This window comes from Chionomys nivalis, chromosome 23 (assembly GCF_950005125.1).
Source record: "Chionomys nivalis chromosome 23, mChiNiv1.1, whole genome shotgun sequence".
NCBI lineage: Eukaryota > Metazoa > Chordata > Mammalia > Rodentia > Cricetidae > Chionomys > Chionomys nivalis.
Window position 1 is genome coordinate 38,991,445 of NC_080108.1, and position 26,378 is coordinate 39,017,822.

The 26,378-nt window shown below is 52.2% G+C and overlaps 2 protein-coding genes across 4 annotated transcripts in view; one reads left to right on the forward strand and one right to left on the reverse strand.

Annotated features, from left to right (window-relative positions):
* Positions 1-5,682, forward strand: part of Sergef (secretion regulating guanine nucleotide exchange factor) — a 213,655-nt gene extending 207,973 nt beyond the window's left edge. For both annotated transcript variants that reach the window (XM_057756136.1, XM_057756137.1), the window contains one exon: positions 1,120-5,682. In XM_057756136.1, coding sequence (XP_057612119.1) covers positions 1,120-1,388 — 269 coding nt within the window. In that variant the 3' untranslated portion in view covers positions 1,389-5,682. The remainder of the gene's footprint in view (positions 1-1,119) is intronic.
* Positions 5,683-5,814: 132 nt separating this feature from the next.
* The window catches only part of Kcnc1 (potassium voltage-gated channel subfamily C member 1), a 41,672-nt gene continuing 21,108 nt past the window's right edge, over positions 5,815-26,378 (reverse strand). The window contains exons 2-4 of one of the 2 annotated variants that reach the window (XM_057756134.1): positions 15,853-16,786; positions 9,048-9,236; positions 5,815-7,385 (exon numbers count right to left, since the gene is read on the reverse strand). In XM_057756134.1, coding sequence (XP_057612117.1) covers positions 7,315-7,385; positions 9,048-9,236; positions 15,853-16,786 — 1,194 coding nt within the window. In that variant the 3' untranslated portion in view covers positions 5,815-7,314. The remainder of the gene's footprint in view (positions 7,386-9,047; positions 9,237-15,852; positions 16,787-26,378) is intronic. The other variant, XM_057756135.1, reaches the window with a different exon arrangement.

Below are 26,378 nucleotides of genomic sequence, written 5' to 3' on the forward strand. Positions count from 1 at the left end.
CATAGTGGTAGGAGTTCACCTACTCCAATGAACTCTGTGGCCTATACTTAGTAAAATTAAATGTGACCCCCCTCCCCCCAAGACTTATATATGCTTCTGAGGATCACCCTGCACAAACATCATTTTCTACCAGGAAACATGTTCACAGCAGTATTGTTTATAATAGTCATATTGGTGATGTTGTATAATATCATAATATGTCATGCATTGGTGTGTATAGCCCAGCTGCAACAATATTACTTAAAACTGGCTGTCCCAAGGACATGGCTAAGTGGACTATGACTTTACATAATGAGAGGCTATTAATGCGCTAGTTTGAAGAACTATTGGCTCAGATAAGTGTCTGAAGCAATGTCAAATGTAAAGAATAGGTCATATAAAAGGTATGTATCAGCAATATGCTTTCATAATTCTTTAAAACAAACAGATTAGTACATAGTATTTAAGGGCATGCATGTACATCTAAATATATGTGTATAAAAGTGTGGACACCAGCTTCAATACAGTGGTTACTGCTGCAGGGAGAAGGCCCAGAGGGAGGTCAGGCTTAAATGTTTTCTGAGTTGTTTGTTTGTTTTTAAGGAAAGGATTGAAGTACATATGGAAAATTGGTAACTAAAGTTTTGAACTTAAATTAGGATGTCGTACATTGGTTTCCATGCTTTTCTGCATACTAAGGTATTCCAGAATTTCAAGTAGTTGTCTTAGGCAGGGAGGGTGAAACAATGTCTTTCTGTGCAGCCTAAGCTGGTGTGGGACTCAGAGCCTCCTGCCTCCCTCCACTTCTCAAGAGTTGGGGTTATGAGTGAATAACATGAGAGTCTATGGGAAGTAGCCGTGGCCCAAGTGAGAAGCTGTAGCCTGAGCCAGAGTAGTAGCAGTGGAGATGAAGGGACACAGGAGAGACTGGAGCTGTTCTTGGTGGGGGAATTAGCAGGGCTCAGTAACTGGTCACATGTTGGGGTGATGGTGGAAAGCCAGGATTCAAGCATGAAGAACTGTGGAACAATGGGGTACACTGACTTGAGGTGGGGGCAGGTAAGGTGGGCCTTGAGCATACCCTGTTAATGGCCACAAGCTTTGGGTGTTATGGTGATATCTGTGCCCTCTCTCCCACAGGTGACAAGTGTTGTGCCTGGGGCTGGAACGAACATGGCATGTGTGGGGATGGCACTGAGTCCAATGTCTGGACGCCATCTCCAGTGCAGGCTCTCCAGTCAGCGAGACTCCTCCTTGTGGGCTGTGGGGCTGGCCACTCCTTGGCCTTATGTCAGCTGCCAGCACACCTTGTGCCATGCCAGGATCTCAAGGTCACCTACCCACTCCACACTGCCACAGAGAACACTGAATCTCAGGATGCCGTGGACAAAGAGAAACTGGAAGGATAGATGATCGGGAACTTCCACCCAGAGCAGTTCTGACCAGATGAGCCACGAGTGCCCGTGAGAGAGCACCTTTAATAAAGCGACTGATCCCAACGAAGATCCCTGGAGAACCAGAGCAGTGAGGAGGTGCTTGCCCACTGCTCCAAGAGGACTGAGCTGTGGAGACAACATCTTTTCTCCTCAGCAGATGCAAATGAAGAAGGGATCCTCACTAAAGGATATGCAAAGTGAAAACGACAGTAAAGAAGACTCCAGCCCCTGAGTGATCTCAGCCCAGCTCCATGGCTGTGCTCTGCTCCAGCGGCCTTTGGTCAGAAGACGGGGCTCTAGGATATATTTAGAGCAGCGTACTATCCCTTCTGTCCAGAGTCCATTGCCTCTGGTACCAGGTACTGTGCCTGGAGACTCTGAAAGGAAGGCGCTCACATCTTCACGACCAGGGCCCCAGCAAAGGCTTAGGGTCAGGTGGGGGGAATGAAGTGAGGGAAGTGGAGAGCGTGCAAGGCTTCTGGGAACACCAGCAGAGGATCCCAAGTGCAGACAGGGTGTCTGGAGCCAGGGAAACTCTCAGAAGATGGATAGGTCTTCCTCCAACCAGGCAGGATTCTGGGGCTGCTGTAGCAGGTGGGCTGTTTAGTCTCTGAGTTGGGATGCCTGGACTCTACTGGACATTAAAGCTGGGGGACCTTCCATCAACATACAGTTGAGAGACCTCTAAACTACTTCCTGCAGAGTCTGGCATGGTGGCACATGCCTTTAATGCCAGAGCTAGGTGCATCTCCAAGAGTTTAAAGCCAGCCTGGTGTACATAGCGTGTTACATAGTGAGACCTGTTCTGAGCCTTGGGCATCTCCTTGTAGACAGAGTACCACCTCCAGGTTCCTCTAGGCAGTGAAAATTTTGTCTTTACATTATGTATTGTGAGCTGCATAAGATTATATTTGATAAGTGGGTCCTTAAGAAATTGAAGAAACTGCTGATCTTATTCAACCATTCTTGTTTTTCATCAGGAGAATATAGTGGCTATAAAAAGGGGGAAGGGTCATCTCAAGGTCACGCACCTCAGGGTGACCCAACCATAGCCCTGCGCTAGGCAACAGTGGATAGGAAGTAGCTACATGACTAGAAGTGGGTTCTTCTCAGAAAACACGGATGAAGTCAGTTCAGACTCCACAGGTCTGAGCCTAGGCACTGCTTGCAGCTACAGTCTGACCTGCAACCCAGTGATTTGAGTCTTGCTCCCGACTTTTGGCCCAGGAACTATGCCCTGTTCCATACAACCCCACCTCCCAGGCCCAGAGGCCTGTTGCAACATTTGTACTCTGATATGCTCAAACCCACAAAAATGGAGCCATCACCCAGGGGTAAGCCATACTGGAGCAAGCTCAAGGTTACTGTCTTCTAAGCTGAATAGTTGGCAAAAATCAGGTCAGAAAACATTCCCCTGTGACCCATACTGCCTCCAGTTTCCAGTCACAAGAAACAACACCGTCTTGCCCAGAAGCCCACAAGGCAGAGCTCCCTCCTATCTCTTTCAGCACTGCTGGAAAAGCTCAGCGCCCTGCGCTTCTGCTGCTGGAACCCAGCACCTTATTTGCAGGAGGCAGAAGTGTCTTTGAGTCCTGAATAGGATCAGCATATCAGCCCTAAGTCCTTTGATCCCTCAGCTCAGATGCTGACAAGTGTGTCAGAGCCTTCTGGCTGCAGGCCCATGCAGGAAGGAGTGGCTCCATGGCCCATCACCTCACCTCCACTCCCATCCTGCACTTCCTGATGGCCGTGTGGCCAGAGGCCCTTCTTACTTCACTGCCTGTCTCCAGTGAGGGAAAGCACCTATCGGAGATGAAGAAGGACGTGTCTAGATTTCCCCCCTGCATCCTTTGGTGGCTATTTGTCTTTCTAAGACTTTGTCCCAGTTCCCTTTCTGGGCAGTCCATGAGGGAGCCAGCTCCTAGTCAGTTTAGAACTTAGCAAACTGTAAACGAATGATATTCTCAGTGTCCCTGTGGGTCACCATGGAGTGAGGAGGCTAACTGAGCAAGCCCTGAGATCCCACCCTTACCCACCCTCAACTTTATTACTCTGTTTACAGCTCTCTGAGAAACAGTCTCCAGGCCCCATAGCTATTTGATAGTTCCACTTCACCTGCGTGTTAGACCCATCAGGGGCATAGGCGCTTACTTGAATAAGAGCTCATTTTAAAAAAATACATTTTCTTGATTGACTAAGTAAATTTGCCTTCATTTCCTACCTCTGCCCCTCATGAGAAGAAGAATGACGCCATTGTGCACTTGCAGGCCTTTGACCAGGCCCTGGAGTAAGTGGTGAAGACCCAGTATGCAACAGCTTTGCCTTCCCTACTTCCCACACCCACTCTTCCCTCTGGTCATGGATACCCACCTTCCCTTGACACATCTGCTATCTTTGGCCATACTGGGTCCTCACATGCCTGCGAAGTCCATTAAAATAACTTCGGATGGTGGGCTGGCTAGTCTTATGTCAACTTGACACAGGCTAGAGTCACCTGAGAGGAGGGAACCTCAGCTGAGAAAATGCCTCCATAAGATTGAGTTTCAGACAAGCCTGTAGGATATTTTCTTAATTAGTGACTGATGAGGGAGGGCCCAGTGCATTATGGGTAGGACCACCTCTGGACTGGTGGGCCTGGGTTCTATCAGGAAGGAAGCTATGCAAGCCATGAAGAACAAGCCAGTAAGCAGCACCCCTCCTCGGACTCTGAATCAGCTCCTGCATCCAGGGTCCTGCCCTGTTTGAGTTCCTGCTCTGATTTCCTCCAAAGATAGACTATGGTGTAGAAGTGTGAGCTGAATTAAAAACCCTTTCCTCCCCGACTTGCTTGTGGTCATAGTGTTTTATCGTAGCCATAGAAACCCTAACTAAGATGGGTAGCGCGTCCTTGGGGACACTCTGGATGAAGCGACGCTGTGGGAGGTAGTGTGGAGGAGCTGCAGGTCGCGTCAGATTGCTGAGTGTGGCTGCTGCAAGTCCAGAGCTGCCTCACTGCAGCACAGGGTAGGCAGAGGCGAGGGCAGGCGGGGGAGGGGGCTGCTGGCCTAGAAAACCAGCTGAGGGAGGCAGTGTGAGCATCATCCATTAGGGTAGCAGGGTGTTTCAGCAGGAGTGAGCTGGCCAGCTGTGGATCAGGAGAGATCTGGATCAGAACATGAAGTGGCCCCTTCTGTCACACCTATGGCATTCCATGAAGGAGGGCAGGAGGCCAGATCCAAAGAGTCCTAGATCCAGAACCCATAACTTCAGTATTTCACCATCAAGGACCAGCCCCACAAAGTCCTAAGCTCAAAACAGCACAACCTGAGCTCTGGAGTCAAACCACCCAGGTTATGATCTTGACTTCACCTTAGCTGGGATATGTGGCTTTTGTTGTTTTCCCTGTCTGCACTTTGTTATCTCGGCTGTAGTATGAGGTGATTGGGCTGTTCTGAGCTGGCGTTAGGCAATGTTTGTGAGATGCTCCACACGGTAGATCCCTCTAGCTGTGGTGTTCCTAAGCCTATATTGCAGATGATTCTGTTATTCAGCAAAGCCCCATCTTCCTAGCAGATCTCTGACTCATGTCGACACTGGTCTTAGGCTGCTTCACTGGGGTATCCTGAGACTTGGCTATGAGATGCCTAGGCCCCTAGAGGCTCTACCAACCCCACCCCCTGGTTTCCTGCACTGGGTACCGGGAAATTGAGACAAGCTCTAGAGAGGTGAGAAGCTAGTAGGTAAAACCCATCCATGGGCTCACAGACTCTGGCTGTGCTGGGAGGTGACATCTTTATGCTGATGGCCCTGGGCAGCTTGCTGCCTTCTCCGGCCTTGTCTCCTCATCTTCAGATGCTCAGGGGCTGACTGTATAACCTCTGGGGTCTCTTTCCATATGAGCATTCTGAAATTCTAATGGATGAGGAAGAATCAGATCTTCCATTGCACCCCACACCCAAACCTGCAAGTGAGTTTCCCCAGAGCAGATCGTACTCTTTCCAAGGTGTGTCTAGGCTGAGAGGAGTATTCGATTATTCGATGAGGTAGTCTCTAGACCAGGCTCTGCAAGTTGGCCAGGGCACCCAGACCTGACAGACCCAACGGTAGTCCTAGCCGGGAGGTGCTCATGGCTGCAGAGGGCAACTAGATGCTCCGACATGGCTTATAATGCAAGGATCCACAAGATGAGGCATAAAACCATCCCAGGTGACCCCCACTAAGGGTGTGCTTTTGTCCCTTAGCCCAGCAGTATCTGCAGCCCTACCCTGCAGGGAACAGCATCCTCAAAGCCCAGCGACACCTCAGCTTAGATGTCTACAGTAGCAGTCAGGCCCATGATTGGCTCAGTCGTACCAGAACAGAATGGAGATCTGCCTGAAGGCAATAAAAACTCAAGTCAGTGCTTCATCTCAGAAGTCAGCTTTTTATTTCCAGGGCCGGGGCCCGGGGAGGGGAGGTTGCTGTCTTTCCAGGAAATGTTGCAGTGGAAACTCGAGATGTTGCATTTTTTTTTTCAACTTGAGCATGTGTTTTTCAAAAATATCATCCTTTCCCCCACACACACTAATTTTAGAATCAGACCAAAGCCAAGCTACTGTCCTCTGTTTCTGTTGGGAAAATACTATATTTATTCGAGATGCAGAAGCGCGTCTCTGCAAACCTCCGATTGCTTCAGAAAAACAAATCTGCTTTAGACTAGACAGAAACCATGTTACAAAATTTATTTCATGCTCGAATCTCTTTGCATAACATTGGGCATGCAGTTTTTGTTTTTTGTTTTTTTACGCTGAAGTACTAAATTGCATACAATGCCAGCTTATGCCTTAGTAAAGGTGGAGGGGAGGCGCCCCCCAGGTGGTCCTGAACTGGAGGTACTCTACATCCTGGCTTTAAAATGACACTGGAAAATCCATATGGTGTAACTATGAACAATTCATTATGAAACTTGGTTACACTGGATCTACACACTGAGATGAGAATCAGCCTAAACTAGCCGCTTGTCGGGGTCTTGGGGAGACGTCCGCTGGGTCACAAACATGCCAGAGATGGAAGAGAGCGGCAGTGTGAGTTCCCACAGTCCTATTCGGAGCAAAGTTCTCTGTTTTCCGCGTGAGAGATGAGCTACGAAGGTGAGGTCAATGTGACCAATGACTGACTACCTTTCTGAAACCTTTCCTCTGGGTCTTGTGTACAAAAAGCAATCCATTCCCCGGCCCCATCCTTCTTCCCTGGCCCCCCACTCCCAGAAATGTACAGATTTCTACCGAGCGCCATTACAGTTTGGCTCCGACGCCGTGTGTCAAAATAAAGAGCGCTGAAAGAAAGGCCCCTTGATTTCTCTCCGTTCTTGGTGGTGGTGAGGGTAATCATACAGTCACAGCAGGGGCTGGTGGGTTTGGTTTAGCTGGGTTTTCTGTTTAACTTCATGCAAGTCATGCTAAGGCTTCCCTTCACCCCCCCTCCCCAAAGAAAAGGTAACTTCTAAGAAAAATGAAAAGAAGGAAGGGTGATCCTCTACGGTCAGTTACCAATGGCCGTAGAAAAAGCTACGTCCGTCTTAGTACAATGCCTGGGCCACTCGGACTCGTCCGGCAAACCTGCATGGCGTGAATTTACTCTGTCCGAGGGTGAGGAGGGGCTGCAGGTCCACCCAGATGCTTAATAGCCACCAGTGTCCTCGGCCAAGCCGCCTGGTCAAGTCACTCTCACAGCCTCTGTCGGCATATACTTAGCAATGACAGGGCTTTCTTTGCAAAGATCTGTATGTAGAGAATACAATTAACACTTGAGCTCCTCTTCGTGCCTTCCCCTCCCGCTCGGTACTTAGTTGTTAAGGAAGGAGGAGGAAAGACTGAACAGCCGCATGCAGAGGCAGGCAGGTTCTTCTCCAGCTGGCTTGTTTCCCATGCAGCGAACCAGCCTAGCAGCCTCTTTCTCTTCCCTCCTTGGGGGGACAAGTGAAGTCCCTACTTCTGCTCTGGACCTGTAGACCTAAAGGGCTCTGAATCAGCCAGAGCAAAGCAAATTCTTGTCGCTCTCAGGAGCCATGAGAGCCGGGCTGGGTGAACGTGTGTGGGGCCTTCACCCTTGGTGCCTCCCAAAGAGTCCAGCACCCGAACCCAGGTGGGTTCTGAGACTGGGGATTGCCTATGGATGGGGGTTGCACTCAACTCCCTAGCACTAGGAGATTAGGTGCTTCTGGAAGCACAATAGAGACACTCTGTTCTCTTAGGCCACACCGACCGATCCAGTATCCAAGACAGGAGCCAGGCAGCCCGTGGGGCTTTACTGGGCAGGGCACAGCCGTGGAGATAATTTCCCCCTTATTCTTCAGGGTGGCCCTGCTCCTTGGCATTCTAGAGGCTTTACCTGGAAAAAAGCCAGTTGCAAAGAGAGCAGCGGACCCATCCATGTCAAGGATGGAGCCCTTCTCAAGTCTGGTAGCCCTCTGCCATGCAGCATCATGCAGGGAATGGCACACCGCACTGAGGTCCAGGGGACCTCAGGCAGGGCAAACAAGCAGAGACCAGCCTGAATCAGGTGGGCATAACTAAGCAATCGTGCGCAACCCAAAGAACTTTCCCTCATCTTGGTGTATGCTGCCTCTCCTCCTAGGTCTGCCTTTGATCCTTGACGCCTGTCTTCTCCTTGTGTCTGGCTTAACTGTTTCCACCACTAGTACAGTTGACAAAGGCCACAGACTACACACCAAGTGTTAATCTCAAGAACCTGACTCCTGTCTGCCCTACCCTGCTTGCTGTCAGCATGCGACTGTGTGAGCATTTGAGGCACAAAGATACGTGCATGCGCTTCCCAGCTAGTCTGCACACTGAGAAAGGCCCAGGCCAGTGCCTGCAGCCCTATGCGGACTGCCCTAAGCTCCTCCCCAGCACTCAGCCCAGCCAATGCTAAACCTCTCCAAATCCTGACTGCAAGAACACCACTGTCTCAGCCTTCACCAGCCACAAAGGGGCACTGACCACCCATGGGTCCGTGGAAATGTGCTCTGGCTATGGAAAGGGCTATACAAAGTCCCATTGATATACTTTGTCTTGGTAAGTCTTCTGCTTCTCATCTTCAGTATTCTGACTGTCACGCAGCTTACTTCTACAAGGAGAGTGGCCTTATCCCCCAGCTCCAAAGCCACCTCTCTATGAGGCCTTCCTTTCCACTGGCCTGCAGATTCTCTTTAAAGGGTACTTCTTCCATAGCACAACCTGAAGACTAAACTCACAGGGTGGTGGCCAAGCCCTCTACAACTAAAGGCTAGGAAAGAACACTGCCGTTTGGATTTGCTCTACAGCACAAGAAAACTCTGGAGGAACTGAGACTCCCCCTGTCTTCTTAGGTACCTCCTTGGCTTGGGTTTACAGCCCATGGTCATCCACCCTGTACCAAGCCCCTTTCTACCATTTATCTAATACCAACCTACAGCTAGCTACCTGGGCCTCAGCCTCATTCTGCCAACCTGGCATCCCCCTCTGGAAAGGACTCTGACCTCTAGAGGCCAAGCTTGGGGGACTCCCTCCATCCTTGCCCCCTTAGTGTGCCTGCCTACCCCTCAGCGCCCCTTGCCCGCCTCCCTGCCCACCCTTCTGCAGGAGCGCAAGGCGGGCCCAGCCAATGCAGAGAGCTCCAGCTTCCTCTACATACCCTTTCTCATTCCTCCACCAGGTGGGCACGCGTACTCCCCAGTTGATAAGAGGAAGCAGGGTCCGTATCTCTCGCGGGTGCCCGAGCGGGTAAAGGGCAGGCCCTCATCGGGAGTGAGGGCCTGGTCTATGTGGGGGCAGTCTTCGTTCGCCAGCGCGGCCTTCGCCACCTCCCCATTCAGTTTGGAATCTTCAAACATATAAGCAGAAGCTATTGAGACACTGAAAACTGTTTAGTGAGAGGGGGTGACAGGCCGAAGGGAGGGCATTTGACAAAGAACTCCCGTTCCTGAGGATGGAAAGGGGCGGTCCGTCGGGACAGTGCGCGGCTGGGGCGGACTGCTGACAGTGCAGGGAGGAAGACACTCCTGGGTTTGCTCAAAGTTTGCAAAAAGATGAATTGGTGATGAACCTGGCAGGTGGGCCCAAGGCAGGGTAATGAGACAGGATGATGTGATGTTTTCATGGGGAGAGGGTCAGACACACAGCTCAGGGAGAAGACAGACACTCAGAAAGGCCCCAGTCCAGAAAGGTAGCCTTTCAGACCCCGCCCCCCACTTCTAACCAGCCCCTGGCTGTCTCCCAGCAACATTCGCCTCGGCCCAGCTGGACACCATTTGACCTCCCCCATGACTCCTCTAGCCGATCCCATTACAGCATTTGACTCCTGACGTATCCCCAAGTCTGATCACTCGGCTTGCTCCCACCACTCCATCTGGACCCAACTCATCCATCAAGGTGCCCTAGCCTTCTTCTCTGTTCCTACGGGACCAACTCTGGTGCCTCTATAACTTTACCCATACAGACTAGGCCTGATCACACCTTCTTTCCTGTAATCACAGATTCCTGTCCCTCAGATTCCCCATCCCCTCAACAGGCTTGCCTGGACACATATTTTACACTGCCCCCCTGTTTTACCATGTTGTGCCTCATAGTAACTAAACTGGCCATACCTCTGTTTTGTCCTCACAGGAACCCGATCTGTTCTGAGACTGTCCTCTACCCAGATTAAGCCTGATCACACCTTCTACGCTGTTCACACAGGTGCCTCTGAAACTACGTCCTATACACACCTGTACTGTCTCTACAAAGACCCAATCAGGTCACTTCAGTTTCCCGTTCCTCATACTGACTATGCCTGGGTACACGTTTCGCCGCCCCTCTAAGGACCCGATCTGATCGATCTACTCCATTTCTCCATGCGGATTAATTTCCTGTGTACCCTCACAGACCCAATTAGACCCCTCCATCTGCTCTGTCCCCATGCAGACCTATACTATGCCCACACACATCACACAGTGTCTCCACAGACCCCTCCAGGGGACCTGTCAGCTTGCACAACAAAGATATATGCATATGCATGAGGCAGTGAGAGCTGGACAGGGATGTGGGAGGGGCTCCCATTGCTGTCCCTTCTGCCAGCATTCCTGGCAAAGCAGAGCAAATGGGTGTGCAGGAGGCAACAGACGCTGATGGCCTTGGGTGGGGGGAAATTTGAGGCTTGGCCTCTGTAGTGGCCTAAGGAGGAACCTGGGAGGGAGTCACAGGGGGACACGTATGCTGGAAGGCAAAATGTGGCCACAGGCAGGCACCCTGGCCCTCTTAACTTCAAAGATCTGGAGGCCTTCAGCACATGGCAGAGGTGACTCTGACTGACCTTTGTCCCCCTCTCTCTGTCCCTCTTGGGGACTCTGCCACAGTGAAACCCACTCAAATGCTGCACATGGGGGAAGCCTCATATGGGAGCCTGTTGGGGAAGGAAGGAAACCAACCTGGGAATGTGTTAGGGGTGGCTCTCTGAAGGAAAGCTGGGGGGGGGGTCCCCTTGGATTTGACCCTCTCCCATGATCCTGTTCACATCACGTAACTACACGCAGGAGTGATCCTGCGTGCACACACGTGGCGTGCACGTGGGTGGTATCACCACCATGTACGTCATGTCACTACAAAGAGGCAGTCAGTCAAAAGAGAAATGGACCAATCAGGTTTATTCATAAAGCAAATCCAAAAAAAAGTTTCCCATCATAATTTTGGAACTTAAAAAAGTCTGTCGTACAAGATGGCAAGGCATTTCACGTACAGTGCATTCCTTGAAGATCCCAGGGCCTTCGCTCCTGATTGACTCTGAACCAGAAAGGCCAGTTCCTAGGGAAACTCTGGCACCATGTGACCAGCTGGGGGCTGCCTAGCAATGGAGCGTGTCTGTGGGCACACACATGTGCCTACGGACATGCATGTCCTCCCTTACGTTCCATTTGGCTCTTGTCTCCCTCATGGAGGCTCTGTGGGCTGGAAGGACAATGTTGGGGTGATGGGGGATGTGGTATGGGGAGGAAGGGGGCTGGAAGCTGGGGTCCATGTGCCTCGAATGACTTTTCCTTCAGGGGAACATTAGTGGCTTCCAAGTGCATCTTCTCCAGCTGGCGAAGATGCTCTTGAGTGGGCGTCCACAGCCTGCTCTTCTTGTCCAGGGTCAGTGACTGTTTCTTTCTGCCTCTGCCTCCATAGAGACAGCGCAGCCCAAGACCCCCTCTTCTGACGCTGGGTCTCTGCCTACATACTCCCTACCCCTGGGCTCCCATCTTGAACTGTAAAAAGTGGGGCAGAGGCAAGGAACAGCCGTCCGGAATCTAGGGGGACAACATGGGACAGTTTCCAGGATGTCCCCGGAGCCTGCTTTTTCTCTCAGCCTCAACCTTTGGAAAGGGATCTATGGCTGAATGGCTGTTGTTTTACCTGTAGATGAAGATGCTGTCAGCAAGTGGGCCATTCTCCAGTTCCAAACTTCAGTGCGGATGGCCAGAAGAGAAAATAACTAAAGAGGCCAATTGTCTAAACCTGAGGAACCACGAGAAACGCCACGGGGTGCAAGGTCGCTGAGTCCCCACCCACCTGCTCGTCTCTCCTGGAATGAAAGGGCAGCTAGCAGCCCAGGTTCCCACTTGCTCTCACCGACCTGGGTCTGCCTGCCTTGGCCCAGGACCCCAGAATGCCACTACCCCACAGGCCCGCGGTGATGAAATGGCAGCATGGGCAGCGTCTCAGAGATGATTTCAAGGCTTTGAAATGAACGGAGATGAACGTCTGTGACAGGGTCATTTTTTTTAAAACTTTGGAGCAAGGAGAACCTACATGGCCAGGCCCTCTGTCAGCAGGCCTGCTTTTCTGCCATCTCCAGACACTTCTGACGTACTTACTGTTCACACCAGCAGCGGGCACCACCAGGCGCACGCAGGACTGGACAGGGGTTAGTTGGGCTGGACATTGCCTTGGGTTTGCCCCAGAGGGGTCTGCTCAGCTGGGACTCAGGGGAAACATCTCAGGCTAAAGGGGGACAAGCTGTGAGAGACAGTTATGGGGACCACCAAACTCAGTCAACAAAACAAGAGAGAGAGAGAGAGACGTGATTAGCGGAGAGGGGGAGGGGATATGAACAACACAGAAAAGAGCACCCATGCCGGCCATTCAAAGTCATCTCATTTCTTCTCAGATTTCCCTTTGCCCACTTGGGCAGTGTGGGCTCCACTCGGGGTCCAGACTGCTAACCCTGCAGCTGGATTCTCTTTAACCACCTATCTGGCCCCATCAATTCTGTCCCCAATACTGCCACCCTCCCTCCCTCGAGGCCTAGCCCTAGTCCCAGGCAAGTGCTGTAGCCTGAGAGAGGACAGCTGGAGGGCCCAAAGAGAGGGGACTTTAGATTCTGAGGCTCTCCCCACAAAGAATACCCTGAGGCTGCAGCCGTAGCTCCTGGGGGGGAGGGGGTGTCTCTGAGACATCACTTTGGCTCCGCATACTCCCAGGCAATGAGGGAACCAGACCTGGCCACCTGCAACCCTCTTTACCCCTTATGCTGGGACCCTAGAACCCTGGACTCCACACCACAAAGGACTGACCCACCCCAAAGGAGCAGACACGATAAGACACACAAGAATGGACATGGTAGGACGGGGGACAACAGACATTCCAAGCTACCCAGAGCAAGTGGTTGACCCCACTGTAAATGGGGAAGGGAGCCCCTTCCAGGAGAAGGGCAGCTTCTCCAGGGAGCTCAGCCCCAGACACTCCCTCCCTGTGCCTCCCATGACCAGGTGAGATCTGAATCCTTGCAGCCCCTCGGGGAAGATCCCACAAATACTGAGGCCATTCAAATCATGGCCCAAAGAAAGAGATCACCATGTCCCTGGGACAGACAAACTGTGGCTTCAGCAGTGACTGAGATGTGGAGGTGAGGGGAGAGAGCTGGAAGCCCAGCATTGTGGTTCAGTCCCTGGCCCAAGAGTTCAAAATGGAAGTAGAGAAAACTCTGGGTAAGGGCCTGCTCGACTGTCTTTGCTGAAGGACCCCACAGGACCTCATCGCCCACATCCCCATAAGGTCTGTCTCTACTCACCATGTGTGCCTTCTCCAACTCTGGCTTCTCCCCTTTCTCACCTCCACCCCAAGCCCATCCAGGGGTTGAATGAGAAGGGAGATGTGGCACAAGGATGCTGAAGACAAGCCTAGGAACCTCATGTGCCCCTGACAATAGATAAGCCTGGTCTCACTCGTGTTGGAGGTGAGCAGTGTTCCGGTGAAAGATGAGGCTCTAGGTGGGACTGGAACCTTAGAGCTGAGGGGCTGAGCTGGGCTGAGCATCAGGACAGCACCAAACAGCAAGGGAAAGGGACGGGAATAGTGTGTGCGGAGGAGGCAAGAAGGAAAGGAACTTGAGCTTGGAGAGCAAGTCATAAGACTGCCCAAACCAGAGCTCTCTGTGTTCCTGAAACCTGGAGCCAGGGGCAAGGTGCTCTCAGGGGAAGGGCTGAGGAACCCAGAGGAAACCTCACAGGAATTCACAGGCTCTGTGGATCTGCTGCAGCAACACAAGGAAAAAGCTAATATCCCTAGGACTAGCTGAGTTTGTGTGTGTGTGTGTATGCGCGTGCGCGCATGCATGTGCATGTGCACCCTCAGTACATGGGAAATTATGTCACTGGGTGTGCAGAGCAATCTCTGCTTGGCTAGAATGAGCTGGGGTCACCAATGGGTTGACCTGGGGCTCCGTGTCTAGAGCACCGATACTGACTGACAGTGTTGGGGAAGATGAATCTGAAGGGTTGAGTAGGGTCATGTAATGCCCCTCTGGCTGAGCACTTCCTACCGGGGTGCACAGTGGGACTCACCCAGAGCTGAGGAAACTGTCCTTGCCCTGCTGGTGGCTCCTGGGGTAAAACTAACTCAAAACTAAAGGTTATGCCTGGAGCTTCCCATGAATGGAGACATGGCTAGACCAGTAGGTCTAGAACACAAGTTACATTTTACTTATGTGCCTACAGCAGTCTCAGAAAGGAGAGGGCATGGGATTGGGTGAAAGGGCTGGAATGACCCATGGCCGGAGAAGTAGGCCATGGCACATTGCTCAGGCTGCTCCAGCCAGCAGGAGAAAGGACTTTGATGGGAAGGTGAATCAGATAGCACACAGTAGTGAAGGACATCAATCACCCACTGAGTGAGGTCACCCACATGGAAGAGAGACTGTCTCACCTGAGGCTGAGCTAGCTGGCAGCCCCCTGGGAGACCCAGGCATGGGGTGCTCTCCATAGACTAAATGAATCTAACAGCACACACCAACCTCACACTCACCAAGCGCCTCTTAGATCAGTGCCACCATTCTTCTCTGGGTCATCTGTTCCTTGGAGATCCCTGTGTCCTCAGAGTAGCCAATGGGATTCCATGGGTAGAGGTAGACTATGGGTTTTCATCTTCAGACCAGAGCCCCATGGTCAACTTTATGTGCTATGTGCAGGTTCTCATAAAACTGAGATAGTCCCATAATGAACCACTAGCCATGGAATATGAGAATATATCCCTCGGTGACTAGTATTGTTCCCCACCCCCACCCCATCTCCCAGTGAATTCGTGGGTAAGCGGTTGGGATGTCTTGTATTGCTGCTGCTGCAGTCCCTACTGCTAGATACGGGGACAACTCTCAGTGGTGGGAGGTTGTTGCTGGTCCCTAATGCTTTCATCCTCGCTGCCCGGGGTGTGGCCCCCCTCTAGGCCTTTGCTCACCAGCCTCTTCCATCAGAAGGTCACCAGAAACTCCCACTGGACCATCAACCCAAACAGACAACGTGAAAGCCAGAGTCACTCAACAGAATCCTAAAGATAAGTGCTAAGCTCTAGTGGTGGCAGAGGATGAGTTGGTTTGGCATGCTAGGGGGTAAGTAAGCTTGTCACAGGCTCGGGGCTACTCCTAGCAAAGACCTGGATTCACGGAGCAGGAGTCTACTCAGCTACAGAGACAGCTTCTGCTCGGGCTGAGAATCGTGACTGCTGCCTTTGCAGGGACCCGGCTGGCCAGATCTCATGTACCACTCTGCCAGTCCACAGCCTGAAGGCATCCATGTTAAAGGCCAAATCAAAGGCTGTGTGGTGTCTCTGAATCACACCCACTCCCTCCCTGCCCACCACAGATCAGTAGCCTGTCAGAGACTTATGCCTGACTCCTCCTGACCAAGCAGCAGCCTCTGGGCTCCTGCTAAGAGTCCTCAGCAAATGTGGGGGTCTCTTCAGAACTCATGAGACCAACCACGTCAACCTCCTTACCCAGAGCCACCAGTAAGGTTCCTCTAGCAAGCTCTTGACTTCCGAATTTGGCCGCCAAGCTTCTCCCTGGGGCCCCAGGCTCCACACCTCAAGATTGGGCACAGGGTCCTGGGTCACCCACGGAACTAAGGAAGCAGTCTGACTGAATCTGGAATCATTGCTACAGGGGGCAGAGGTTAAAGGTCAGATCGACATGCCTCTAAGAGGTTTCCTACCTGCTCTGTTAATTTCTAAAATTTCTTCCTGGGCCAGCGGACATGTGTCACTCTGAGTACTGTGGTGAGGAGAGTTTACGACAGATTTACAGTAATTGGGAGATCCCAGCTGTGGTGCTCGTGGAATATGCTTCTTTTTTTTCTTTGGTAGTTTCTGCTTAGCCATGGCTAAAGAGTAGTACATCCCGAAATTGTTCACGATGACGGGCACTGGCATGGCAATGGTCAGCACTCCTGCCAGAGCACACAGCGCTCCCACCAACATCCCAGACCACGTCTGAGGATACATGTCTCCATAGCCCAGTGTCGTCATGGTCACCACAGCCCACCAGAAGCCAATGGGAATATTTTTAAAGTGTGTGTGCTCGCTGGCGCTGGGATCATTGGGCTGCGCCCCTATCCTCTCAGCATAGTAGATCATGGTGGCAAAGATGAGCACACCCAGGGCCAGGAAAATGATAAGCAGCAGGAACTCGTTGGTGCTGGCACGGAGCGTGTGGCCCAGGACCCGAAGGCCCACGAAATGGCGGGTCAGCTTGAAGATGCGCAGGATGCGCACGAAGCGGACGACGCGCAGGAAGCCCAGCACGTCCTTGGCAGCTTTGGAAGACAGGCCACTGAGGCCCACCTCCAGGTAGAAGGGGAGGATGGCCACAAAGTCGATGATATTGAGTGAGTTCTTGATGAACTCCACCTTGTTGGGACAGAAGACAACACGCATGAGGAACTCGAAGGTGAACCAGACCACACAGACGCCCTCGATGTAGGTGAGGAAGGCCTCGGTTTCTGCTTCCCGGTAGTATCGCACTTGGGTGCCATTTTGAACATTCTCAATCTCCGTCTTGTTCACGATGGGGTTGAACCGCTCATGGGTCTCCAGACAAAAGGTTGTGATGGAGACCAGGATGAAGAAGAGGGAGGCCAAGGCCACATACTGTGGGCGAGAAACACAGGTGTCAGAGTAAAGGCTTCCCGCTCAGGGTGGAGAAACCTGGCCTGTGTTGCGTTGGGCCCAGGCACACTGCCACATGAGGAGCAGGCCATGCAGAGCTCCTTCAGCACAACCCAGGCCAACCTGCAACCCTACCTAGCCTCCTCGGAGCCCTGAGGGGTAAGTGCTGCTGCTGATCCAGGTCTGCAAAGCCTGCATCCCTGTTCACCTGTTCCTCCTTTCCCCGCTGCCAGCCAAATCATAAGAGGGAAGGAGCCTGGCTACATTAGGATGAGCTGTCAATAAAGACTCTGATGAAAAATAAAAACAAAAGAAAATAGCCAAAAGCTTGGTGAGCCGCTGAATTCTGAGGCGTCTGTCATGGCATTTAGCTACATTGATTGAGACTGGGACTGAGGTGTGCAAAGAAACACAAGGAAACCACTCTACTGGACCCGGGCCTTTGGGAGGTGTGTCTGTTTCCTTTGACTCCACTTCATCTACTTAAAGACACCCCCACACACACCCCGCAATTAGCAGCAGGAAGTCAAGTGCCTTGGCCTTAGTTTGGGTTAACCCTGGTACTCCTCTCCATCCCATGTGCTCTGGGAGGCCCAGAATTGCTAGGTTGGGTTAACCAAAACCCTGAGTCCTGGAGCCCAACCTGCCAAAAGATCTGGGCACCAAGAACTAAGAGGATTCTCCAGATCATGTTCTGAGCATCAGGGAGAGGAGAGGAGAGTAGGAAAGACGGTGTTATAGATTGACAGCAGTCTCATGAGAGGATGCCGCATGCTCCCCGAGCCCACAGACAGGAAGAGTCCGTGTAAGCTGCTGCTCACAGATGCTAGCATCCTGTTAGTTTAATAGCAATGCAGTTTTCAGAACCTCTTCTCACAGGCTACTATCAAATGCAATCCATTTGCATCCTTCCATGAACCAATGTCTCCTTGCCATCCACCCATCTTCTTTCCGTCCTTGTTCCCTTCCTTCTGTTTTCCCTCCGTCTGCCCATTTATCCATCCTTTTCTCCATCCATGCACTCATCCATCTATCCACTCATCCTTCCTTCTATCCTCTGTTCCACTCCTTACTTCTCCCTGCCCATATACTGCTCACCAGTCTTTGGTTCACCCATCCATCCTTTCTTCCCACCACGCTTCCCCAGACACCAGCTCTCAGGGAGCTCCCTGTTCAGCTAAGGAGGAGGACACACACAAAGACAGAATGAAGCAGAGGGCTGAGTATGAGTCCCTGCACCCTGTGAAGCCTTCGGGGCTGGAAAAAGCTGAGGGAAGCAGGATAGAAAAGAAGTCTTCTCAATCCAGGAAGCTCTTCTTTCGGGATCCAGCTCTTCCAGACCTGGGATGCATGGAGGACAAAGCAGGACAGCAAAGTGGAGGCAGGAAGAGCCATGTACCTTCAACCCCTGCTCAGCCGGAGCGGCAGTCCTTCCAAGGCACCAATGCGTTTTCATCTGCTATACATTTGGACTTGGACTTCCTCTGGGTCTCTTCCTGAAACTTGGCCTTCACAGCTTAGATTCCCCAGGGGCAGGCCATACTCCCCATGCAGTGACCCCTGCCATACCCTTTTCCTCTGTATCCTCTCTCAACAGGACCACTGCTATCAAAGCTGGTTCTAGGCTTCAGTCCCAGCCACAGGGCTACTGGTCCCAGAGCTGCTCATGCCGGCTACCACACTGCCCACAGGGAAAAACCCGGAGTCATTAGCCTGGTACACCAGGATCACCGTGCCCTGGCTGCACTTGATCTCTCGGGGTGCTCACCCTACATGTACCCAACATTCTTGCCACATGTACCTCCTCTGGTGGCTTTGCACCCGAGGGTCCTTCTTCCCGAGAAACTTCTGGCCATGAACACTGTGTTCATGCCTGATCCCATGCATCCTCACTGCTCCGTTGATAGCCCTTCCCCTGGGGCGAGGCTCCCACTGGCAACTGTGGTACTCAGGAGGCAGCCTGCCAAGGCTCTCCTCAAGGAATCTCTACACCATCCCAGGGAGGCCATGAGTCTGTCTCCAGCGATGGCTTGTTAGTGTTTGCAAAGGCTCGTGAGAATAGCCCCGGCAGGCATTGATCTCCCAGGAGATCCGCAAAGCCTGAAAGCCCTCCTCTCACTTGTCCCCTCGTGGCACTGATCTTCACAGGGACAAGGAGGTCCAGAATAAGGCCAGGTCTTATTAAGATTAGCATAGAGAGGCAGAGGACATGGTTGGCATAGAGCTTGCCATGCAGACGTGGATCCTGGGGTTCCATCACCAGAACCTATGTTTAAAACAGAGTTGGGCATGGAGAGATGGCTCAGCAGTTAAGATCACCCACTGTGCTTTCGAGGGCCTAGGGTCAATTCCCAGAACCTCCATAGTAGCTCACCTCTGCGACTTCATTCTTAGAGGATCCAGTGCCCCTCTTCTTGCCTCCACAAGCACCAGGTATGCACGTGCATGTACATGCATGCAGACAAACACTCATACACATAAAATACAAATAAAACAATCATTGAAAAGCAAGAAAAGGAAAGTGTCAAGTGTGGTGACATGTGCTTGTAACCGCAGAGTTGAGGAGCAGAGCCAGATGGATTTCTAGAGCTTACTGACCAACCAGTGTAGCTGAATCTGTGAGCCCCAGGCCAAGTGAGAGATGTTGTCTTAAAAAAATAAAATAAAATAAATAAGGGAATGAATTAAGGATGATACCAGAAATTAACACACACACATACACACGCGTGCACGCACACACACAATTAGTACAGGAAAACCCATGGTTATCCAGGCTCAAGGTGTAGCCTAGGCCTCATTGTACAAAGAATGGAGGCTAGAGGGTGGGAAGCAAGAACCAGACTAGAGCCAGACAGAAGACTCCACCCCCAGGAAGAGCGTGCTAGATTCCCTGCACACCTGCTTTCTCAGCCTTTACTGCCACAAGCAGGACCCTGAAGACTCGGGGTCTGTGGAAGAAGCTAATTCTGGCTTGCCAAGATACTCCAGTGTTCTACAGAGCTCAGGGGCTAATAGGAGGGCAGCCAAGGCCCCGTCAAAGCCAAAATAACCCCTTCCTTTGCCTGACCCAAAGTTGGGAGGAGAGAGAAAAAAACTACCAAAGTTCGAGGACCTACTGTGTGTACTGTCTTGGTAGAACAGGTCGCATATCTCTACTGTGTCCAAAGGAAAGCCAGGAACAAAGAGGTTTGGGGACAAAAGTGAGGCTTCAAAGAGAGCAAGGGAGGTTAGACAGAGGTGCGGAGCTCTCTCAGACACTGTGCGCTCTCACCACCGCGCTCCCTGTGCTTCGCTCACTGAGAAGCCAGCCTTGGATCAGAACTGGATGGTTCCATGCCGAGGATGGCCCCCACTTCCCAGACCCACTAAGAGCAGACTGTGATCTTCCCTGAAACCGATGAAGGGCAGAGGCGACTAGAACCAGCCAGATGTGATCATAGCCACACTCCAGTGGATCCTAGGCCTTGGAGAACGGACTCAGTAACTCTGGGGCAGAAGCAGCCTTTTGAGGACGAACGAGTGACGAGCGTGTCTTTGGGGGGTCCAGGCTGCATCCTACCTAGCCTGTAGCCGTGCTGAGCCCTGGTAGACAAGACCTCACAGTATTCAGAGCACAGTTAAGAGGGAGAGGTGGGGCGTGATGTCACTGGCCCTGACAGGAAGGCAAACTCTGCCTGATAGGCCCAGGACAGCAAATTCCAGAACAATGCTGGGGTTGTCACCCACAGGGCAAGCACTGGGGTCTGTGCTCTATGTGAATTGTGTGCCAACAGTCACCCACAGACCACAGACTCGATAACCCAGAGTACACACCTAACCTTTGTTCTAAGCTCAGACACAACTGCATAGGCATGGAGAATCCAACTCGGTGCCTGGACCACACAGAGGATGTGAGCAACCCACAGAAACCTTAACAAGACATGTCACCTCACCCCAACCAGCTACGCTCTGGTTGTGTGCACACAAACAACTCACGTGTACACACCCAGAGCAGCACGTGGGGAGAGTGGTGACCGAACCACGTAGCATACAACCTCCTCCATGCCTCTCTCCAGGAACACACACAGACTGCAGGCACTTGGGCCCAGCCGCTCTGCTTCTGGAGCCCTCCCCCACCCCTCCTTGCAGTTCCCGCTCCTGGTCCCCCGCTAGGGGGCTACTGACTTTCCCACAGCTCTGGCAGCTCCAGCCTGCCTTGCCTCTCTGCCCCCTCAGCCTTCCCTGCCACCCTCACACTGCCATTCCTGATGCTTGCTCCTTTTTCCAGCCCATCCCCGGAGCAGCTGAGTCCCACCATATCCAGGACCAGGTCAGCTGATCCCTCCTGGGACTATGACCTGAGGACGAAGGGCTCTGTCAGGCAGCCCAGAGGTAGCTGCCCCAACCTGGCTAGCGCAGCGGCTGCCTTGTCGAATTTAGGGCACTCAGCTGTGATGACTTGATGCTGCCGCACAAACACAAGCTGGTAGTTTCTGCCTCTTTTTATTTTATTTTATTTTTTCCAGAACCAAATCACAAACCATGAGACCCACCAATTGTGTTCTAGAAAGTGGTAGCCATAGCAACAGAGCAAGGCATCCCATTTCTATGGTAACCAGGGTGGTAAGGCTGCTGGCTGTAAAGTCAGACAAACCTACTAGGGATCTATTGACTTAAGACGTTTTATAAATCAGCAAGTTATTTTTATCACAGCCACACCCCTGGGAACACAAATCAGAAAGGCACCCTACTATCTATTAAAATGACCAATATGTGCTATGACTTTCATTTAGGAATTATTTACACCACAGTAGTCTTCAGAAAATTGTGCTTCTCTCTCAGAGCTGTTCAGGGGTTCACTGTGTGGATTCATCTTTTTCCCATCTGCATTTCAGGAACAAGTGTCCGGCTATAACACAGTATACAGGACTGACAAAATCTGACCACTAACTTCCCGTATGACCTCGACCACTCTGGCCTCCCCAAGGTGAGAGTGAAGACTTAGACTTGGTCCCTTTTGAGGATTCTAAGGGGTATCAAGGTCCCAGGCAGTGGGAGCCCACGATGACTAATCAGGGGAGCCCCGGCCTACATCTAGGCTTCAGGCCCCCGGAAACTGCAGGTCAGGCTTGCTGCCTACCGGAATCTGCCCCATGGGGGTGCACAGCGTCCATTAGAAGGCACTGATGCAGAGCAGACAGGACGGTCAATTGTCTTAAATAAATTGTCAGTTTGAGTTGGGTTTAGAAACTGAATTAGATTCATCCGGACTTCCTTAGGCTGGGCACACCCACAGTGTGCTGGGCTGGCCAGGGCTGCAGGATTGGGGAGCTCATGAGGTCTAATTCTATTTGTTTGTTTTATCTGCATCAAGCCCTGGGAGGTCCCAGTGCTCTGCTTGGGTCCTGACCACTGTTCCTGCCCCATACTCCTCCCCTGCTGGCACCTGTTCAGGCAGTAGTAGGCAGAAGGCGCTCCCTGCAGAGCTCTGAGGTGGTACGAACTGGGGAGTGTATGTGCACGGCAGAGTGTGCCATGTTTGGAAAGTCTGTGTGGTGGGATTGCCAAAAACAAAACAAAGCAAAACAAAAATATCAGAGCTGGTGTGTGCATGGTAAAAAAGTCACCAGTATATATGGACTCTCTCTAGGCTCAGCAAGAGCTCTAAGTGGTGGCTTTGTATAGTGTATGGGATTCCTGTGTGTTGTAGAAGTATACTTGAGGAGGCGTGTGAGGCGTGTGGACGCATCTATGTTGTACTGAATGGTACGTGCATAGGGCTGTATATGCGATATAGAATATATGCATGAGTGTGCACATATATGAGCCATGTGTTGTCTATGGTGTGCTTGTGTACAAGGGACAGATATGTACAAGAATAAGTATGTGCGTGTGTGGGTTGTAGCATGTGTACACACGGGCAGGCCATCTCTTGTAGTGATCAGTCTTGGACTAGTGTGTCAGTGACCACCTGGAGATTCATTCCATGGTTCAGACCCTTTTCCACACCAGAAATGGTCACTCACACACCAGCCCAAGGAGAAAGAGCAGACACGTGGGAGTTAAAGGGAGCCCCTAAGCAAACCAGCAGGGAGGAATGGCTGTCCACAGTGCAGAATCTTTGGTTGGGCCCTTCCTCCATATCACCAGCATTCTCCATCCAGAGGGGCCAGGATCAGGAAAGACAGTGCTCAGGCCTCACAGAACTCGGGGGCCAGAATGGACACCACCCCTCATTAAATCACGCGCAGGGTCTCTCCTTGCTCACGCCCACACCAGGCCATGCTGATAAATGTGCAGCGAGGTCCTAAAGTGGCAACGGTTGCCATGTGCTTTCACCTCAAATGAATCTCTTACTTTCACCTTTTGGGCGTTAGCAAATCCTAGCATGCATCAATCCTTAAAAGGCTGTTTCTCCCACACCCTTACTTCATGCCACTGCACTTAGGATGGATCTTAAGCTGATTCGATCTTAAAACTGTAGAGATGTGGTTATTAGAGACTCCAGGACACTGAGACAGAGGTCACCTGCAAGGGCTTCTGTGAAAAGCCACTCTTTGGGCATGAGTGGGGACAGAGGCACAGCCAATGGCAGGAGCCACCTAAGACTGAGAGACTCTTGAGACGAGCCCCCCAGATGTCACAGTAGGCTCCGGCATTGGGTTCTGATCGCCATGAGCACTGAGCCTTTACTTAGTCAGTGCCCTGCTATGCCACCTTCTTCCAAGTCTCTTACTCCAAGTGCCCCGCCTTCTCTTCCCTGGGCCAAGAGCAAGCAGCTCAGGACTGTTGAAGGAGGCAGCAGCTGAGAAGAAATGACATGACCTTGAGGTCAACCAGCCAGAACTGGAGTCCCAATTCAACTGGGCGGCCTTGAGTAGTTCTCGGTCCTTGGCAGACCTTATTTCTCGCAGCTGACAATGATGGAATAAGACCACATACGGGGACTAGTGGCATGTTTCGTCTGGTAAAGCGCTTCCCACCAAGCCTTACAACTCGGGTTTGATCCCTGGAGTGCACATACCTGCAGGAAGGAACTGACTCCCTCTGAACTCCACACGCAGGCTATGGCTCACATGTGCACACACACAATAGATAAATAAATGCAGAGAAGAGGAAGAGAGGGAAGGAGAGAGAGAGAGAGAGAGAGAGAGAGAGAGAGAGAGAGAGAGAGAGAGAGAGAGAGAGAGAGAGAGAGAGATCGCTCTGGTGCAAGAGGAAGCATGAGCTGAGAGACATTCAAATATGTTGTCGGCCTCAGACAACCTGCCCAACTCACCATCCACCTGGTCAACCCACTGCTCATCAGCTCATCTCGCACACACAGAAAAGCCTGGCAGCCGACAGCCATGGAATGGGGCCATTGAGTTGGGGGTCACCATGGAAACTGAAACACAAAACACCCCCATTATCCCTCAGAGAACCTGGTTAATGCTCAGCCCATGGGAAATGAATGAGCTGAAGGCTATGTGAATGCTCAGCAGAGTGACCAAGTCATACAGGAACAGAAGCTGACGGGACCAGCCTTGGTCCCGGTGTACGGGGTCAGACTGTCTACTTAGGGCACAGCCTGGTAGACATCTGACAAACTAGGTCGGAAGGCCCCGGGACTTAGCAACAAGGACAAATGGTTGGCCCCAGACTCCCTGGGAGTGTGGACAGAAAGCTCCAAGGACATCTGGCCACCCTTGGATGTAACATCCAAACATTCAATCGTTCAGTCATAAAACAGTATATCGGCTGAGCACCCACTGCGCACCAGACATCCATCACGTTACAGAACCCTCCAGGATAACAGCTCTAGATAATGCTCCCAGCACAAGCTCATGCACACAGTAGGACTCACTAGTGGAGATGAAAACATCTACTGTCTACTGACGTTCCGAGCCACGCCCACCTCACATACCTTGTGTCTCATCTTTAGCCCTATGCTGACTCTAAGGGTCACACATAGTTGTGCTTCCCCCAGCCCCATGCGTGTGCTGTGTGTGAGTGTACGTGTCCGTAAGTGCCATGGAGGTCACAGAAGGACATCAGGCGTCCTGTTGGCTCTTTTACACTCCCTACTCCCTTGAGATGGGGTCTCTCACTGAAGCTGGAGCTATGCTGGCAGCAGAAGCACCAGCAATCCTTCTGTCTCCGCCTCCCCGTTTCAAGGACGAATCTGGTGAGGGTCAAAAGAGGTGGGATGAGCGGAGACTCGTGCGACAGGGGTGGCACTAGAGGCTTTGGGGAGACTGAGGAAGCAGATGTACACACGCAAAGCCATATGAATGAGAGCAGAATGTTCTTTTCATTTATGACCCAGGTGACTCGAATGTGGGGTTTATGGGACAAGATGAGACTCATACCTCACATGGCTCTGCTATTCAAGGAGACACATGAAGAGAGCCTGGGAAGCAGGTCATCTGAGATAGCAGAGGCCTGGACGTGGCTTCCATCCAGCACAGAGTTCGAATCCTAGCTCTGCCACGTCTAGTCTGACAGCAGGGTGCACAGAGTTCGAATCCTAGCTCTGCCACGTCTAGTCTGACAGCAGGGTGGTAACCTCTGGGGAATTTAGTCATATGGTCCTTAAAATGGGATAGCAACAAGCACTCCAGGAACCAAAACACAATTGAGAGGCATGGGGGAAATGCCCTGAGGCCTGGGGCTTCCCAGATTCAGGGAAGAATTATGCAGTGCGAAAACCACCCAGACTACCAGTTCCAAATTCCGTAAAACAAGAGTCAGGCCACAGTTCCTTGTCAAACAGCATTTAGGGGTTTGTTTTCCCCAGATTCCCAGAGAAGGGGAGAAGAGCTAGAGCAGGAGCTAACGGGAGAACGTGCTACTTCTCGCGTTGTCCTTTTCCCCTGAATCTGTGCTGCTCCTGTCACCACCTGCGCACTAACTACAGAGCAGGAGCAGGAGACAGCCTTGTCCTCACGAGAGCTGAAGGCACAGGCCTCACAGTCTGCACTGTGTGGGTCACGCTAGGTGGGCATGGCCAGCAGAGGACGAATGTCCCCCAGAGGATGGGGTGTCCCCCAGAGGACGGGGTGTCCCCCAGAGGACGGAATGTCCCCCAGATGACAGGGTGTCCCCCGGAGGACGGAATGTCCCCCAGAGGACGGGGTGTCCCCCAGAGGACGGAATGTCCCCCAGAGGACGGTGTGTCCCCCAGAGGACGGAGTGTCCCCCAGAGGACGGGGTGTCCCCCGGAGGACGGAATGTCCCCCGGAGGACGGGGTGTCCCCCGGAGGACGGAGTGTCCCCCAGAGGACGGGGTGTCCCCCGGAGGACGGAATGTCCCCCGGAGGACGGGGTGTCCCCCGGAGGACGGGGTGTCCCCCGGAGGACGGGGTGTCCCCCGGAGGACGGGGTGTCCCCCAGAGGACAGGATGTCCCCCAGAGGACGGGATGTCCCCCAGAGGATGGGGTGTCCCCCAGAGGACGAGACCCAACACTGAGGTAGACACCGGCTTTCTGCATTGAATGCCTGACTTGGAACTGGGAGAACTTGGGGCCAGGGTGAAGGACAAACAAGGTCACAGGATAAGTGGGGGCTGAGCCAGAGCTGCCAACCACAGTAACAAGATGAAGGACACCAATA